The sequence below is a fragment of the Lathamus discolor genome, chromosome 4, assembly GCF_037157495.1.
Source record: "Lathamus discolor isolate bLatDis1 chromosome 4, bLatDis1.hap1, whole genome shotgun sequence".
In the NCBI taxonomy this organism is placed as follows: Eukaryota; Metazoa; Chordata; class Aves; order Psittaciformes; family Psittacidae; genus Lathamus; species Lathamus discolor.
In genome coordinates, this window is record NC_088887.1 from 1800023 (window position 1) to 1816716 (window position 16694).

Below are 16694 nucleotides of genomic sequence, written 5' to 3' on the forward strand. Positions count from 1 at the left end.
TGCACTTTCCATCCTTTCTGGTCTGATAAAAGCACCTCCCATGCTCCAGATAATGATGGGTGGCTTTTTTTTTCTTCTTTTGCAGAAGTCAGAGGGCCACACCTCTCGCACACGATGGACAGCCAAATGAAATGTCTCAGGCTCCAGTGCTTATTTCCTGCGCTGACCAGTGAAGCTCCACTTTATTGTAAAACATTGTGCTTTACCTAATATCCTAGCCTTGTCTTTACCAAGGGAAGCTAGTCAGTCCATATGATGGAAACTATAGACTGCAAGCAAGTGCTTTTTGTTCTGAGTGGCCCAGAATTCACTGGAAGCCAGACGTTAGCATCTTGGGCCGGGTCCTCAAATGGGAGCCCAGTATGTAGGAGGGTGGTATTAATTGTCTATGAATGAACAGAAATGGAATGATCCTAGAGCTTGCTTTCTATTGAAGGCTTTTAAACAGTAAATAGGTGGTTGGTGTGAAAAAAGGCTGCCTTTACTGTTAGCTCACACAGCATCTCTTTTACCAACCAGAGAGTACGGCAACTAGTTTCGTATAATACCTAGTTACTCTAAATTAAGAAAAAAAAGGAAAAAAAAAAGAAAAAAACCAACAACAAAAACACTGACGCACTGCACTAGTTATTATTAGATATTCTTAGTCATTTTTGTACATGAAGATTTAAGTTCTAAGATGGTTTATATTAATAGGTTATGCCTACATTTATATTGTAGAATGAATTTAAAACCTGTTCCAGAGAACTCACGGCAGCCTGGACAGATGTACCATTGTTAGCGGTGTTTGGGCAGCCATGTGGTCCAGATGTTCTGCACTTTTATATTTGCCACCGGAGTGGTAGAGTTTACTGGGAGAAATTCTGACAGGCGATGTTTGGGTTTGTTTCTTTTTCCTTTAGCTTTGAATAACCAGGATGATGTGCATTAGAAGAAAGGAGTGGTGTATGGAAAAGAAAATACTGCAGATAATTGACTTGTCTTTCATGCCTTGGAGGGTTCCTTTATTTTTGCATAGACTTGGTAAAACTTTCCTGTAAACAAAAAAGTACTGCAAAAGCGTTTTTCAAAAGTGACCTTAGTATTATTTCACCGTTCGGAACAACCTAAAGCCGTGACTTTTGGATATACATGTACACCAATACACGTACCTTTTGCATCTTACAGACACTGGCATTGTTGTAGTTACTATGCACAGTCCAGAACAGCTTCAGAGTTTGCGTAAAGGGCCGATGACAGTTTGTGTGGGTAAAGTGGCAAGTTGTATACAGATAAACTACAACTGAAGAAGAGTCACCTTTGACTGAATTCAGACAACCAAACAGATCCATCTGCCAGTTTCTGTCTTTGCTTATGTTGAAGTTTTGTGTTTTGCTCTCATAAATACATCCCAAAAGCAGGCCAAGTGTATCACTTGGCCTGTTACCTTCGCTATCTTGACTTACGCTATTGTATAACGAAGCGTTGATTCCTACCAATAGATGCAAAACGATCACTAGTAATTGATCTAAAGCTACAAATTCAACAGGGTACTTCTTCAATAGCACAAGATGTTTCCCTACTTTTTGCATTGTAGCACAACAATGTACCAAATTGGACTCCAGCAATAATTTTCTATTAGTCTTCGTCATACCGGCTGAACTTTTGATAGTATTAGATTGAGTTTGAAGTTCTTTGAACTAAAGTCTTTAAATGATGCGAGTTTACATCATTCTATCAGGCATTCTTATTTATACTTGACTGAATTGATAATGTGTTCTGGGGTTATTTTGTAACTAATTTGATGTAATAGCCATATTGACAGTAACTGTATTAATCCTTGCTAAGTTTAGCCTTTCATTGTAGTGGCTAAGTGAAAGTCTTTGGTTCAGTGTCAGGAAGCATACAAGAGCATACCACACGAGTTGTAACAAAGGCTTAAAGGTCTGACAAAAGGCAGGTAGCTGGGGAAGTGTCACTGAAACAGCACCATCCAGGATGCATGCGTTGGAAGAAGGGAACAACAACAAGAGGACAGCAAAATTAATGAGCCAATGAGTCAGTGGAAAGGCTTCTTACAAATTCAGGTGAATACATGACTGAGAGCCCCTCAAATGCCATTGCAGCCTATGGCAGTATTTTTAATGAGATTTTAGTAAAGTTTTATAACTTATTTTAACAAGACAAGCGAAACTTCAGAGACTTAAAACTAATGGGTCACAGCTAGGTGGCTGTTGGAGTTTTGGACCACTTTATAATTAGCTGAAATCCAAATATGTTACAGTGCAGGCCGTTCACGTTGACAATGGTACTAACTTATTTCTCTAGAAACCTTTAGAGTAGATATATTTTTGTCAAAGCACCCCATCCTTCCTCGATTTAAATTTCAATATTGTTCCTGAAGATATTTCTGTATATTAATGGTACCTTTTTTAAAAGAAACAGAAAATTACTTTTTTCTATATGAATTAATATCTTACTTGATCTGCTTTTCCTTGACTTTCCCTTAGAGAGGGGGTAGGGTTGGGTCAGTTTACTGGATATGACTGTTTTCAGATACTTATAAACCTTTTTGTAGATATGCTTAATTTTTAAGCGATTAGGCACTGAGAGTAGCAGAAATCCTGCAAAGCTTTATAGTTCACTAGGCATTTGCCTTTGTTGGTTCTCTGAGTGATGTCTTGATTTGAGTAGCTAGAAGTTTCCCTGAATCTACTAGAAGGGGTATCAGTATTTTCAGGTAACAAAGTCTGTTAGCACAACAAAAAATTCAGACCAATATCTTACTGTATTGGGGTCGGGTTTGGGTTTTTTTTTTTTTCCTTGTTTTGATTTTGATTTATTTCAGCTGCTTTCATTTTGGAAAATCTTACTGCTATCGTGTGTACTTCAGTATACCAGCAAACACTGTTACCCGTTCACACATTGTCCACAAATGCCTCTAGAGAAGAAATTGTTGCACCTTATGTATATCTCAAGCAAACCAAAATATGATGCTTTTCTGCTTTGTTTATTCTGAATATGTTGTATCATACTTTACTGAACCCATTTTAACTTAGCTAAAGCTATCGATATTTATGCATTTCACATTATTTTCTGGATCTGAACCTGTGTATAAATCTTTCTTTAAAAAAAAAAAAAAAGAAAAAGAAAAGAAAAGCATTTACCGTAGTCGTCCTCTGTGACTTATCCATGGGAGGGGGGAATCTTGTCTCAAGTGTCAAATGCAGTACTGTCCCAGTAGTCCTTGGCTTTTATTTATTTAGCGATCTCTGGTATTTCGTATGTAGTTTTGAGGTATACAAAGTACATTGTCGTAGCCGAAGCTACAGATCTAAGCAGCTGGGAGAAAATTACTGTAATGTTGTCTTCATTGTTCTAGTACTGTATGCAAATATGGGAAAAATGTTCTGCAGAACATTTGAGATGCAGATTCTTATCCCCACAGTAGGTTATTGTCCAGGTATTAGACCAAATCAATCAAAACTCGATGATCTTAAAGGTCTTCTCTGAACTAACTGATTCTATGATTCTAAGAACATCTATGGAGATTACTTAATGCGCTGCTTATGGCAGGAACTACCCCTTGAATGTGCTGTGATTTCAGAAATAGAATATATTTATTTAAGATGACTGAATGCTCTTTTATACTAATACAATATCCCAAAGTCATGAGCAAGAGACTTCTTGGTAGTTTGGGTTTCTGTTTTATAGCATTGGTGCGTGGTTTTTGAAATTAAAATGGTAAGTGCTGTTGGAGAAGGGCACAGGAACAAGGGACTGGTAGAAACGTGTGAACTTGCGGTGTTTAAATTCCAGCTTTGGTATTTATTATTTGGGTGAAAGCTGCCTTTGTAGCACAAGGATAAAGAGCACTTTGCAGTTTGTATCAAGTAGAAACCCAAGAGAGTTGTAACTCACATCAGAACGAGTGGATGCCTTACTGTTTGGATGCTATTTTTTGGAACAGGATATTAAATTGAAGCGGTTTTAATTTCCACTGCCTGCTATACAGATACAGAACAGATAGAAGGCAACAGTTATAGACACGGGGCAGCTAAGAGAGGATGAAAGGAAAGCTGACCTTTGTTCTCAGTATGGCAAAGCAATGGCAACAAAGAGGAATTAGGGAAGAAAGATGTATACATATATATGTGTGTGTGCGTGTGTGTGCCTGGGTGTGTACATTCTGCAGAAAGCCCAAACTGTATGATAAACGTGACGGGTCTACAGGAGACTGTAATGGATGTTGACCCTTTGAGTGCACTCCCTTTTTGTGAATGCTGAGTCTAATATGGCTACCTCTCCTAAAAGACTACTTTTGTTAACTTCCATTTGCTTTCAGACTTGATCGTGTAAACTTTTCTGCCATCGATACCGTTTGTATATCGCTGTGTGCTTTACTTCCCCAGAGCCACGTTTATAGAGAGCAGACAGCGCGAAGGCTGAATATACAGTGATAGCCAAACTGTGTTGCTGGAGCGTTTTTGTTTACCCTCGGCCATGGTCGTACGGATTGCAGGGCATGGGCCACTGTAGGTTGCTGGTTCACTGAGATCAGTTTTTGTAACAGCAGAAAATGCAGTGCTCGTTGGAGGGGCGGACTTCAGATATTGCCAGAGGTGATGCAGGAAGCCAAATGCTGCTCTTGAAACTTACTCTGGAGTTTACGCTTGCAGTCCTGATTTCACAAGGAAATATAACTTTCGCGTTGTATACCATACGTTATCCATTAGATGCTGTTCGTTTGCCGTGCTCGTTTGGTAGATTGTAGAGCTCCTAGGTATCTTTGCCATGTTTTGTAATACTTGTGGCATTCTCCTTACCTTGTACATATTGTGGAACTGTCACCTACAGCTGCCAGGATGCCGAGGCACTTCAGGACCCTGGGTGCCATGAATGAGTGTGTTCAGGCTGTGAAAGAGTTACTTGCCTTTTCCCCTGAATTCCCCAATAAATAAATAATAATAAAAAAAACCCACAGTGAGGTTATACTCTCACCTAAGTACTATTTAGAGTCATTTATATACTCAGTATTTTCTACTGAACTGACAGCTTTGAAGGAGCTTATGAGATGGGCGTATATTTTATGTTCCCCTTCTAAGTTATGGTGCCCTTCTAAGGCAGGAATTTAGGAAGACTTGACATGAGATCTCCCCTCAACAACACACCTAAGAGTACACTGAAAGCCATCCTTACTTAAGGGGGCAGCATTGTTGTTTGCTCTCTGGCAGTACAGGAGCCCCGATTATGGACCACTACGCTCTCAGAGTTGGGCTTGTGAGATGTTTCCAGGAGAGGCACATCATTGTGACCTAGGGACTTCATTGACATGGAACTTCAAAAACAACTGCAAATAGCTGAACATTTATTGAGTTCTCCCAGAGAATTACACTATAGCTTCTGGATCTTGACTGTTACCTTATAGAAGCAGATCAACGCTGTACTGGCCGACACCACACACCTGTACAGGCTAACTGACCAGGCTTCTGAATGTGGTGGTCTAGCCTACTCTTTTCACCTCTGCAACTGAACCTTATTTCCCTCACACACTGCTACACTTTAATCAGTGGATGAGGCTTCAAAGGCAACAAAAGCAAGAGAGGCATGTACGCACATGTGTCTGCGTGTATGTACACATACGCGTGCACACACATCGGAGTGCAGTGTCTTGCAACATGTTCCCTGTACCGCAGTGTTCCCGTATTAGGTCAGAAAACCTGAGGTTTTTCAGATGATTGGTAGTTTTCCAACTTTCTTACAGGATTTCAGCTCTTCCCTTCAATATTACACCAAAAGGTGTGATTTTCAGGAATCACACCTGAAAAAAACCCCACCACCGCAGATCCTGCTGACCTGGATGCTACAAAAGCCGCCATTCTCAGCAGTGCTTGCTTTTAATAACCAGTATCTGTTGGTAGTTTTAACACAACTGATTTCCTATGATCTATCTTTCTTAGAGCCCAATCCTTCCAACTTTTATTCTCACACGTAACTCCTCTGGATTTTGACCCAGTATTTGGATTTGTTCTCTCCAAAGCTTGGTGTAAACATGCCTTACGATAGTTCATCTCCGTCAGTGGTAGAGCAGAGCTACTGCCTTCTTAGATGTGTGTAGTTAAAAGTCAGTAAGCACATTTATAGAATGTTCAGAAACCTCTAATTTGATATTTTTTAAGTGCACATGTAAGTCATGTGTATAAGATGCTAAACTACATTAAACTGTGATATTAAAACTGAATAAAATATTTAATAAAATATTTTAAATATTTGATAAGGACCTTCAAATAGATTTCTTTATGTTCATTCTATTTTGGTTATCTAGTGTGTGCCTGTAAACAGTTTCCCATTTAAAACTAATGATTACAAATAAATACTATTCAAATGGAGTTGCTTTGATACTTCACCTGCTTTACTGTCAAATGATTGTTCACTTCAGCATATGGCTGAGGTAGCAGTATTTGCAGAATCTTTTTAGCTGCAGTATGGATTTGTTGGCTCTTTTATACTTGAAACAAGCTCATTTTCCACCTGAAAATGGAAGGTGCCAAAACACAGAGACGGATCCTCAGAACTGGAAGCTGTATTTCCCAGTCACATCATCCATTCAGCTCCTACACAATGACTGTGAAGATGTCGCGTATTTGCAGAGAACTTCTGCCCATTTGCTTCCATGAGTGTATGATGGGATCTTCCTTTTGTCTTTACAAACTTCCGAGCCTGGTTCAGCGCTTTTGACGCTGTTGGAAACATTCATGGGCCCATGCAAGTGCTCCAGAATTCAGTGGATTTATACTGGTATAAAGAGGGAAACTGGGGGACAGAGGGAGCCAGGGCTCAGTGCAGTTAGGCTGTGGGAGAAGCGTTAGCCTTTTCTCCCGAGCATCCCAGGTATCCAGTCTGCATTTCTGGACTTTGTTGTCTTTGCACAATTGGGAAGTGTATTGATAGCCCACACAAGTATGAGAGAAGTTACCTCACATGAAGAAGCCTTTGCTGTGATTTTGGTTGTTGAACACTGAGAGAACTCACTCAGAAATGGATTGTCTTAGAGATAAGTAGCAAGTGTCATCAGTATTTAAAAGTCCCCACTGCTTCATAAGCTTATTTAAACCAGGAATAATAATGCCCATGTATTTTCCTTTCTTGAGTCTTACAAAGACTGTTGTGGAGTGTCTTTTCCTGTCCTTGGATGCCTGAAGCCTTGATTGCACTGTGTTTTTTCTGATCACAGAAGACCCAAGTACAGACTTCGTGAAGCTGGTAGACACCGGTTGTTCACATGGGAGCAGGACTCCTAACTCTGAGTCAGAACGTAACAGAAGGGAAGCCTTCAGCTGTTTCTGGCTTTTTAACTATGTGCCATTTACTCAGGAAAGTAGAAATGGGTGCAGTCTTGCACTGCCTTTGCTGGGTATGCTGTCAGTATGTCCGCAAAGAGACACCAGGAATGGGAGAGCTTGAAGGAGGTGGGGGGTAAAGCTCTGATTCAGTGAGCAAAAAAAGCTGGAAGAAATCGTAAGAAATACATATTCTGTCAGTACAGTATGCTCAGGGACATTAAAGTCACTATTCTGGGGGGTTTTATTACCAGATTACCTTAAAACTGTCACCTTCATTTGTCAAACTCCCATCTTATCTACTCTCATTTTGTTCTTCCAACAAAAGACCTGAATTCAGCTAACCCGATGCATCTAGATCTGCTTCGTTACCCAGCTCTCACTCATGAAGCACTCACTGCTTCTTGCGGCTGCATGGCATTACACTGACACTTTATTATCTGTCAGGTAAGATACAGTTCCACTAATGCTTTTGGAAAAACACGGGGCAGAAAGGCATCATTCTCCTCAAGCGCCCTGCTCGTGTGGGTGCTCCGACATTGTCCCATCAATACCATTTGTTGGGTCCTTTCCATTGTTCATCTGGAGTTCTTCAACATGGAGCTATCCCTGCTTTCAGACCAACTTCTTTCCCCCAGTGTGACATGATCCATGACACCAAGTATACCTGAGCATACCTTTCCCATGCTATATACCAGCACTTGGAGCCGTCCGTTCTTCACTGGGACGCTAGGACTTCATAGCAAAACACAAGTTGCATTCCTGGATCAGCTGCAAAGTTCTATTTTGTTTGCTTTCAGAAATAAAACCTGTCAGATACAACGCCTACCACCTGTTCAGTGTCAGCTTCTTTTTGCGGACTGTTCTTGGCACAGGAACAGTAAGAAACTGAGCTCTAATATAGTTGTATTTAAAATATACTCATCAGCTAGGCTTCCGTGGTTACTTTCTGAAAGGAGAAGATGCCAGGTCTTCAGCAGAAATAAAGCTAGCACAAGATGTAGCTGTCTCAACCCCAGTTCAAAATCCAGCCTATATGAAGCGACACAAAAAGTTTGTGGTCTGGAGCAGCACATCAACCTATTCATCAGCCCATGAAACAAGGAACTAGTTGAAATAGACCAAAAATCAATGCAGTTGAGTCAGAATATCAAGCTCAGCACTGAAGTGATATTTTCTGAATGTGAACACGTAATGCTTCAATCCACTCTGTAGCATTTTATGTATTACTTTTCTCCCTGTAGTGTTTGGATATGGAAAAGAAACACGAAGAGCGTCAGGTCCATTTATTGCTGTTTGCACACTAGAAGCAGGCTGGTGTTTCCATCAAACAACATCCAATTTAAGAAAAGTGAGGAAGAAAAACTTGAGCTCTCAAGGGATATCCTTCCCATCCAAACACTTATTTGGAGTATGTCTTAAATGTTAGATATATGTCCCACCAAAGGCTTCCCAGTCATGGTAGACCATCGTGCTCTAGTCAGATCAATTTGAGCATCAGTTCCCTTCCTTTCCAAGGTCTGGTGGATTCCCTTAACACATGGTCAACACCTGGAGTTATGATCTCATTTCAGGCTTTCCTACTATGAAAAGTCTTGATTCTTACGTGTTTTAAAGAGTGTTTAAGAATGAGATTCTTGAAATTCTATTGCTGCTGGAGGTCTCAAGACTCAGCAGCATGTTGCCAAGAGTTCCAAGGTCTGGTATCTCAGATACCAACATTAGAATGTTTACCATAAAGGGATTTATGTTCTAATTGGGGCCCTCTAAACGCAGCTTGTCTTACCACTGTGGATTGTTAAAGCATTTTACCATCTTTCAGTAGTAAAGGAGAATTTGGAAGTCAGATAATCCCAATCTATCAGTGATTTAAAATACTTGGTTCTGATGTCGGTGTCCACTAACACTGGCTTTTGTAATGCCACTGAATCTTTCTGCAGTGCTAGCCCTGACCTATGCACGTTACAGTAAACCCGGGATCTTGAGTCAGTGTATCTTCAGTCTTGCAAAATCAGTGACTTTGATTTAAATGCCCGTTGCCATCAGCATAGGTCAGGTTGATGTCATCGGAAGCAAATTCATTGCGTGTCTCTGGCACACAGGCAGATTCCCTGTTACATTCTAAGGTGTTGCATGTGGCTTGGTCCTCGCTGGCTCTGTCAAAGACCTGTTCTTGCCCGTGGGTGAGCCTGTGCAGGTCTCACAGTTGTGTTTGTCGTGAGGCAGGGCTCTGGCACAAGCCTCCCAGCCTCTACCCTTCAGGGCCGCAACAACTCTGTCCCTGCAGCTGGGATCTCTTCTTGCCCTCATCTGCTCAGATAACGAAATGAACCCAGCTGGGAATGCAGCAGTAAAGCTGTTCAGGACCTTCCTGAGCTTCCAGGAAGGCAGCAGTTAGAGTGAGGAGTGTAATGTGCCTTCAGTTAGAGCAGCTATGTAAATGGTGCGCAGAGATTGACAAGTCACGGCAACAAAGCCGGCTTTCGTTTTGTTTGGAGGAGCAGTGTTTCCTAATGGCAGTGAGGTGGCAGGGTAATTACCCTCGCAGCAGATGGACTGTTGCGTTGTCTTCTAGAGGTTCCAATTTCAAGAGAGAGGTTTGCCAACTGGTCTAAAAAAGAAAGGAAGAGGAGGAATTGCAGTTCTAGTCTGTGGCTTAGGGTGGGTGCTGTGTTTTGCTTCAGTGACTCTAGCGGTAAGTTTTCAGTCAGAAGTAATATGTGAGCTACTTGAGATGCAATGCAGTTCTAAACCATCCCAGTGCCCTCTCCGTGACAGATGTATTTGGCACGTGGCGCAGGTGTTGCTCATGAGTGCTTCCCTGCATGTATGTCATAAATAGTACCAAGTGTTCATCATCATTTTAACCAGTGCTTAAGAAAATTCTTCCTGTGATGTTTCAAGAAAATAGATGGTGCTTGGCTGGCACCAGGCATAGTTTTGTCCTGGAAAGGAATGGAGGGAAGCATTCACCGTGTGACTGTTGAATCTTGGTACGCAGTCTTTTTCGGAGCGTCTTTACTGATGGCTATCTGCAGTGTACCGTATTTGGGATATGGTTAAATCAGTGAAGTTAATGTAGTTAATTCAGTGAAGTTAATATAGTTAATTCAGTGAAGTTATTTCATTAATTCTCATGCAAAAATCCACAACAGCAAGGAAACCTCTTGGGGATGAAGGGTTGCTAAAGGATGCCATGTGCAAATGCTGGACCTCATAAGAAGTAGGATGTACAAGATGCATGGTTGCAGACCTAGGAGCCAGGCTGTTGGCAGATACCAGCACAGGTTCACAGTGTGACTCGGCTGGCTTGCATGAGGGGAAAACAAGGAGCCTATGGTCTGAATGTGGAGTCACTGAGCCCAACGTGTCGTCACCGTGTAACTCTCGTCAGAAGGAGTTTGCGGGTTGCTGTAGCAGGAGGCTCCGATGCTGTACTGCTTGTCCTTAGCATTTGCTGTTCACCGGTTCCCTGCAGCTCAGTGTTGTTAACTTACTCCTGGCTCTAGAGGCGGTCACGGGTGCCTGGACTGGTACGAAACTGGAGCATGGTGATGCGTGGTGTGTTGGTGGTGTCCACTCACAGGTGCAGCAGCCCCGCTGTAGATTTAAGGCAAAGCCTGAGCGAGTCATCTGAATGGATGCTGTTGCGCTCAGTGCTGCAGAGGGAAAAGGCTGTTTGTCCTTAGCGCACTGACAGCTTCGCTTGGAGCAGGAGCAGCAGAAATACAAGGTGCTCATAAAAAGCCCTTTTATGTATATATATATATACATACATATATATAAATAAAAGTGTAGCAGGATTTCACTCAATTCCCTACGCACAGCAACAGGATCCATTCCATCTTCTAAGGCTTTTACATAAAAATTACCTGCAATACATGATGCTTGCTGCCATGAGCTCCAGCAGCTGCACCAATCACGCACTAATCATGCACTGTTTTCTTATGAATGAATGAGCAGAAAGTACATATATGTTTTATGGATTTCTGTACCTGATGGCAAAATGTACCTGACATACCTTGGTCATCAGGAGGTTATAAAGACAATCATCCCCAGGCTGTCTCTAGAGCTGGGTCTTTACTTCAGCGTTGTCAAGCAGATGGCATGGATACAGATGCGTTTTTGAAGTAACTCCTTTATGATAGTGGTAGTCCTGTGTGAGACCCATGAAAACACCAGAATATGTAACAGTCAGTATAAAAGCATTAGTTTTGTATTCACAGATCCTGGTAATCTGCACCTCATTTAAAAAACTTAGACAGAAAAGCAGATGGATGCTGTTCCACCTTGGCAAAGTGATTCTAGAATTGATAGCCAGCAGGGATTTCAAAGCATCTTTAATAGGGAGATAAAAACATCCTATTAACAAATCTGGGCTTTTAGACCCTTCAGAAAACACTTCAAGTGCTTTGCAAGATGAGTGAGTTTTTACTACTGTTGATTAATAAAAACACAAATACCCTTAGTTTAAATGTCCTCGAATGAGTAGAAAATGGTGGAGGTCATTTTTCAGATGCCACGGATTGCCTCAGACCTAGATGGGAGCCCCTTGGCAGCCCGGGCCTGTCACGCTTGGCACTGCTTCTGGGAGGATGTGGTGGCATGGCTGGAATGTGCAGCTGTCCCATAAACCTCAGCCGTTGGAAATCCATTGCCATCGAGTTAGAAGGGACATAAACAGCATAAAAGCCGTTTAGAAGTAAGAATCGGTTGGGTTTTGTCACCTTTGTCAAATCTGCCGTGCAGTTGGAAATGCCTGGTATTTGATAGAGAGAAACCTCTTCTCTGCATGGTTTTATGTTGCTGGAAGTTGGGAATGTCAAGCTTCACTTACAAGTTTCTCAGCTTCCTTTTCAGTCATCGTGCCCTTCCTTTCCTCTCCTGAGCAGCTGAAAACTTGATGGACATCAGTGGCAAACCATCCCACTGGTGTTCCGTAGGGTCGGCAGCGTCCCACCTGCCCAACCTGCTGCACAACGCTGCAAAACCCATAGAGAGTGGCTTTTAATTAGTGGCATTTAACAACATTGCATCAAACCCAGCTTCTGCAAATGATAGCACAAGGAGGGATCCTCCAGCAGAGTGGGTAGAGCAGCAAAGCCGGGCTCCCCAGGCCCTTCTTCTGCACCGCTTCCTCTAGGAGAGCCCAAGCAGCGCCAGTGTCAGGATGTGTCAACTATGGTGAGTTATTTACTCCTTCAAACAGCGCAGTGCTAAGAGTCGATTGCCAGGATTCACAGTGTATGAGGATTTGGTCTGGTTCATTTCTAGCGCATGGCTTGTTACGGCAGCTAATGTACCTTGAAGTCACATGTTCTTATGTAAAAACAAACCAAAATCCCCTTAAGCACTGCTTATTAGACCTGAGACATTTGTGTTAGGTCCCACTGAGCCTTAGCTTGCTGAATAGAACTCTTTTACCACATTTCTAATCTTAGAGGGGGGAAAAAGCCCCCAGATGATTCAGTTTTCCTTCTCCATAATTACTGAAGAAACCACCAGATCCAACAAGCGTAATAGCGGTTTTTCCAGTTACCCTGCCCATAAAGCTCACCAAAACCAACAGGTAGGCATGGGTGGGGGGGACTGCAGGGTCAGGACAACGTTTATGTGAAGTGTCGTTTCTTTCCCTCTGGAGAACGCACCCTGGCCATCGGGAAGCATGGCACAGCATCCCCACTGCTCGGATGGGGATGCCAGCCCAAGGATGTGGACAGAGCCCCTCAGCACCCACTGCAGAAAGCTGCAGTAAGAGCTGCACCTGCAGCATTCGCCTATCAGAGTGAGGGCTGCTGTGCTGTGTGCCTTGTCAGTCAGTAAAGCGTGGCTTTTGGTTGCTGTATCTTCCACCTGCATTTGTTTGAGAGCTGTGCTGGGCACTGTGTGTGACAGAGCTGGTGTGGGGTGAGCGCATCCCAATGGGTTTGAGTTGTTGCTGGCTGTAACCACACAGGACACTTGCTGTTGTAACCTCCGTCTGTCTCCCTGGAACACTGTGGTGGTGGTGGTGGTGGTTGTCTCAAGCCCCTGTGCACATGGCATTGTTGATGATGCAAAGGCATCCTTATCCTCATATTGTTACTGGGCATTGATCTGATCAGGAAACACGGATTCAGGAAGGATGCCGCAGACTGTCATAGTTCAGTGTGGCACGAGATCACCTTTTGTTCGGCCATGTGAAATATATAAAAGGGGGGGGAAATGGGTAATTCAGGGCATAGGCAATCCTATAGGAAAGGCCAGCGCATCCATAAATCAAATGTGGCATTTTCGGCCCGTGTTTCTGCCTCGGTGAGGGCAGATCGGCAGGATGCTGCAGTAACCGTGCTGCAGGAACGGTGAACAGATGGATTCCCACAGCCATCCGTAGGTGAGCATGGCAGACTGGTGCTGCCGCCGCTGTTCGCTTCCTTTCATTCCTCGTAGGTCGATTGCTGTTAATGGTGGTGTGTTAATTGTGCGCTATGAGCCAGCTGAGAGGAGCTCAGTGTGTGAGGTCGGCTTTGAGCAGCTCTATTATGTGAACTGTAGCATCACAAATCATTGTTGCAGTGGCTGTGTTTGTTGAGGAGTCTCACAGGGATGGACCATGCATTTCTCTGTGCAGGATACCCATTACTGGGATCAAGCACCCAACTGGGAAGCACATCCCTCAAGCAAGGGGTGCAAACGCCTTCGTTTTCCTGCCCATCCCGGACTGTCAGGAAGCTCCCTGCCTGCACGCCGGTTGCTGTGCCTGCTCTACAGCCAGCCTCCTGCAGCAGCTGGCAATCACAGAGTGCTGAGAGAAAAAGCATTTAATGGCTAAAAAGGAAAGAGGTGAAACAGAGCAGGTCAGAAAACACAATTTCATCAACAGGCTTGTGACTGGAAAAAATGGCACCCTAAAAGGGGGAGTTGAGTGTGTGGAAGGGATGAACTGGTCTTAACCCAGGCCCAGTAACCACCTCGGCAAGGATGGCACAGCACTGGGAGGTTTGGGCTGCCGTTTTCACACACACAGACTATGAAATGCAGTGGGTGTCTGTCAAACTGCACTTCCTTCAGTTGTGAATTAACCAATACGTTCAGCAGTCCCCAGCTTCCATGATCGATACAATCCTCAGCAGTGCCTGGAGAAGGGAATGTGTTTTCTTCCACGTTTCAGATTCTTTCCTGCTCTGATAGACTCTTAATCCCTCGTTCTCCCCCTGATTCCCTCACTCCTGCTCATCCCTAGAAACCCTACCCAGGAGAAGCAAAAATAGGTTGTGGTGGAGTCAAAAGCGACTAAAAACCTGCCCATTGCCACAGGTCGGCCTGAGCATGACTTCCGAATTAAACCCTTTTCCTCAGTAGCTGATTTTGTATCTAATGTAAGTGTTTCTCTCTTAAAGTTTGCCTTTTTATTCCCCCTTCCCAGCATAGCAGGGTGCTTCTTGTATTTTCCTTGCTACTATCAGCATATCCTTTAAGTCCTGTAGAGCTGAACAGGGATTACTGACAAGACTGGAAAATATAACACTGCTCCTGTAGCCCTTGCAGGCAGAGAATTCATATCAAAACACACAAAAAAGGGGCCATTTTCCCTTCTGTTGTGCTTGCTGTGTAACACCAAGGGTAAGGCAAGGTCCAGATACATAAGCTGAACTAATGCCCTATGGCGATGCAGGGAGTGAAGTGACCGAGTGTTGAACAGCGTTCTTTCACACAGTGGCTTTGCCAATAGAGGCTGAAGCATTTACATCGTGCACCACACAGGTCAGCTTCTAGCTTTTGCATGTGCCTCTCTTCTTGTGGTACTTACCTGCATGCTCCGGGTGGGTACCTGGAAGGGATAGAGAAGGGTACCTGCTGCTTGGATGGCTAAGGTGCTCCTGAGGTCGCTATGGAATATCATTCTGGAATGTGTCTTGCCTTAGTGTTTTATAAGCAAAGATGCAGAGGGCAATGCTGAATTCAGGTGTACCTGGCCAGTGACAGGTATGCTGTTGAATACAGACCATCCGTCATTCTCTAATACTGCAAATGCATCCTGTTCCGTCGCGGACATCCTTCTTTAAAACACCCATGTTCAAGCTCTCCTTCAAAACATCAGAATTATTATGGGAAACGGTTTATTTAATTGCCACTCTTCCTGGTTTGCACTGTGCTGGAGCACCCAGCGGAGCAGGCCCTGATGCTGGTGGGACTGTGCTGAGTCCCGCAGGATGGATCCCGGCTCAGCAGGTCACAAGGAAACATTGCAGGCTCTGAAGGAGTCCTGGGTATGTGTGAAAGCAGAGCTAAAACAAGAAGCATCTTTTCTGCCCCCACAGCCACCTTGCTTGGGTTTTCTGTCCGAGTGGGACCCCCGTGCTTGTGCTGCTGCGGTTCAGGTCTTTACTGGGTCTGAGCCACTTATTTACCGCTGGGGTGGTACCCAAGGTAGAGTGATTGCGTATCAGGTGTCATCTCTGATTTGGGAAGAGGCTCCTAGAAACCCTTACAGCAAGGAGTGTGTTCAGTGCTGTCTGCATCATGAACAAAAGTGATGCTGCACCTCATGAGCATTGAAACCTGGAGAGGGTTGGGGCTGAGACCACAATGACATCCCTTGTGAAAGGACCTTGTCCCTCTATCCCTGTTTTTAGTATCCCTGCCCATCTGCTTGTGTATGCCCCCACTTTACCTTTGCGAGTGGACTCCGAGATGCAAACTGGGAGCAGACAGGAAACGGGTGGCCCAGAAGGCACCGTTGGTCTCAGTGGGTCCTAACAGTGTCTCCAGCAAACATTTCTCCCTTCCCTATTCTCTGCTCAGTGGCTTGGGCTCTTGAACAACAGCAATAGGCAATGCTGTGCTGCTTGGGGAACATGAGGCCAAAGTGGTCCAGCTGGAGATCTGGCCCAAAATGTGTTAAAAAAGTGTCCTCAAGTATCCAGGTTTAATTTTAATGTCATATTTAATACCCCTCAGGACACTGGCTGTGGGTTGAGAGAAGGGTTATGCCCTAAAATGGGATGGATGGGTGGATGGATGGATGGGTGGATGGATGGGTGGGTGGATGGATGGATGGATGGATGGATGGATGGATGGATGGATGGATGGATGGACGGACGGGTGGATGGATGGATGCTGTCTGAAGGACTGCTGAGAGTTCAGTGTGGTGTCAGAGGCATCACATCTTCCTTAGGGAGAGGAGCCCTTGCAACGTGGTTTGAACATCGCGGGGGGGTTGGCAGGGGAAGCACTTTTTGACTGAGAAATGTTCTTTTAGGTTAAACAACAAAACTCTGCATGCACATACAGACTAGATCCTCATAGCGCGGCCAGGCTTTGACAGTGTACTGCAGCATTATTGCTATTTATAATCAACAATTACTAACACTATAATCCAGTAAACTTAGTGGT

General features: G+C 43.8%; 1 protein-coding gene across 19 annotated transcripts in view; it reads left to right on the forward strand.

Moving 5' to 3' along the window:
- The window catches only part of BBX (BBX high mobility group box domain containing), a 141413-nt gene extending 135157 nt beyond the window's left edge, over window positions 1–6256 (forward strand). For 17 of the 19 annotated variants that reach the window (XM_065675952.1, XM_065675957.1, XM_065675953.1 and 14 more), the window contains one exon: window positions 86–6256. In XM_065675952.1, coding sequence (XP_065532024.1) covers window positions 86–173 — 88 coding nt within the window. In that variant the 3' untranslated portion in view covers window positions 174–6256. The remainder of the gene's footprint in view (window positions 1–85) is intronic. The other 2 variants (XM_065675942.1, XM_065675943.1) reach the window with 2 other exon arrangements.
- Window positions 6257–16694: the final 10438 nt, after the last annotated feature.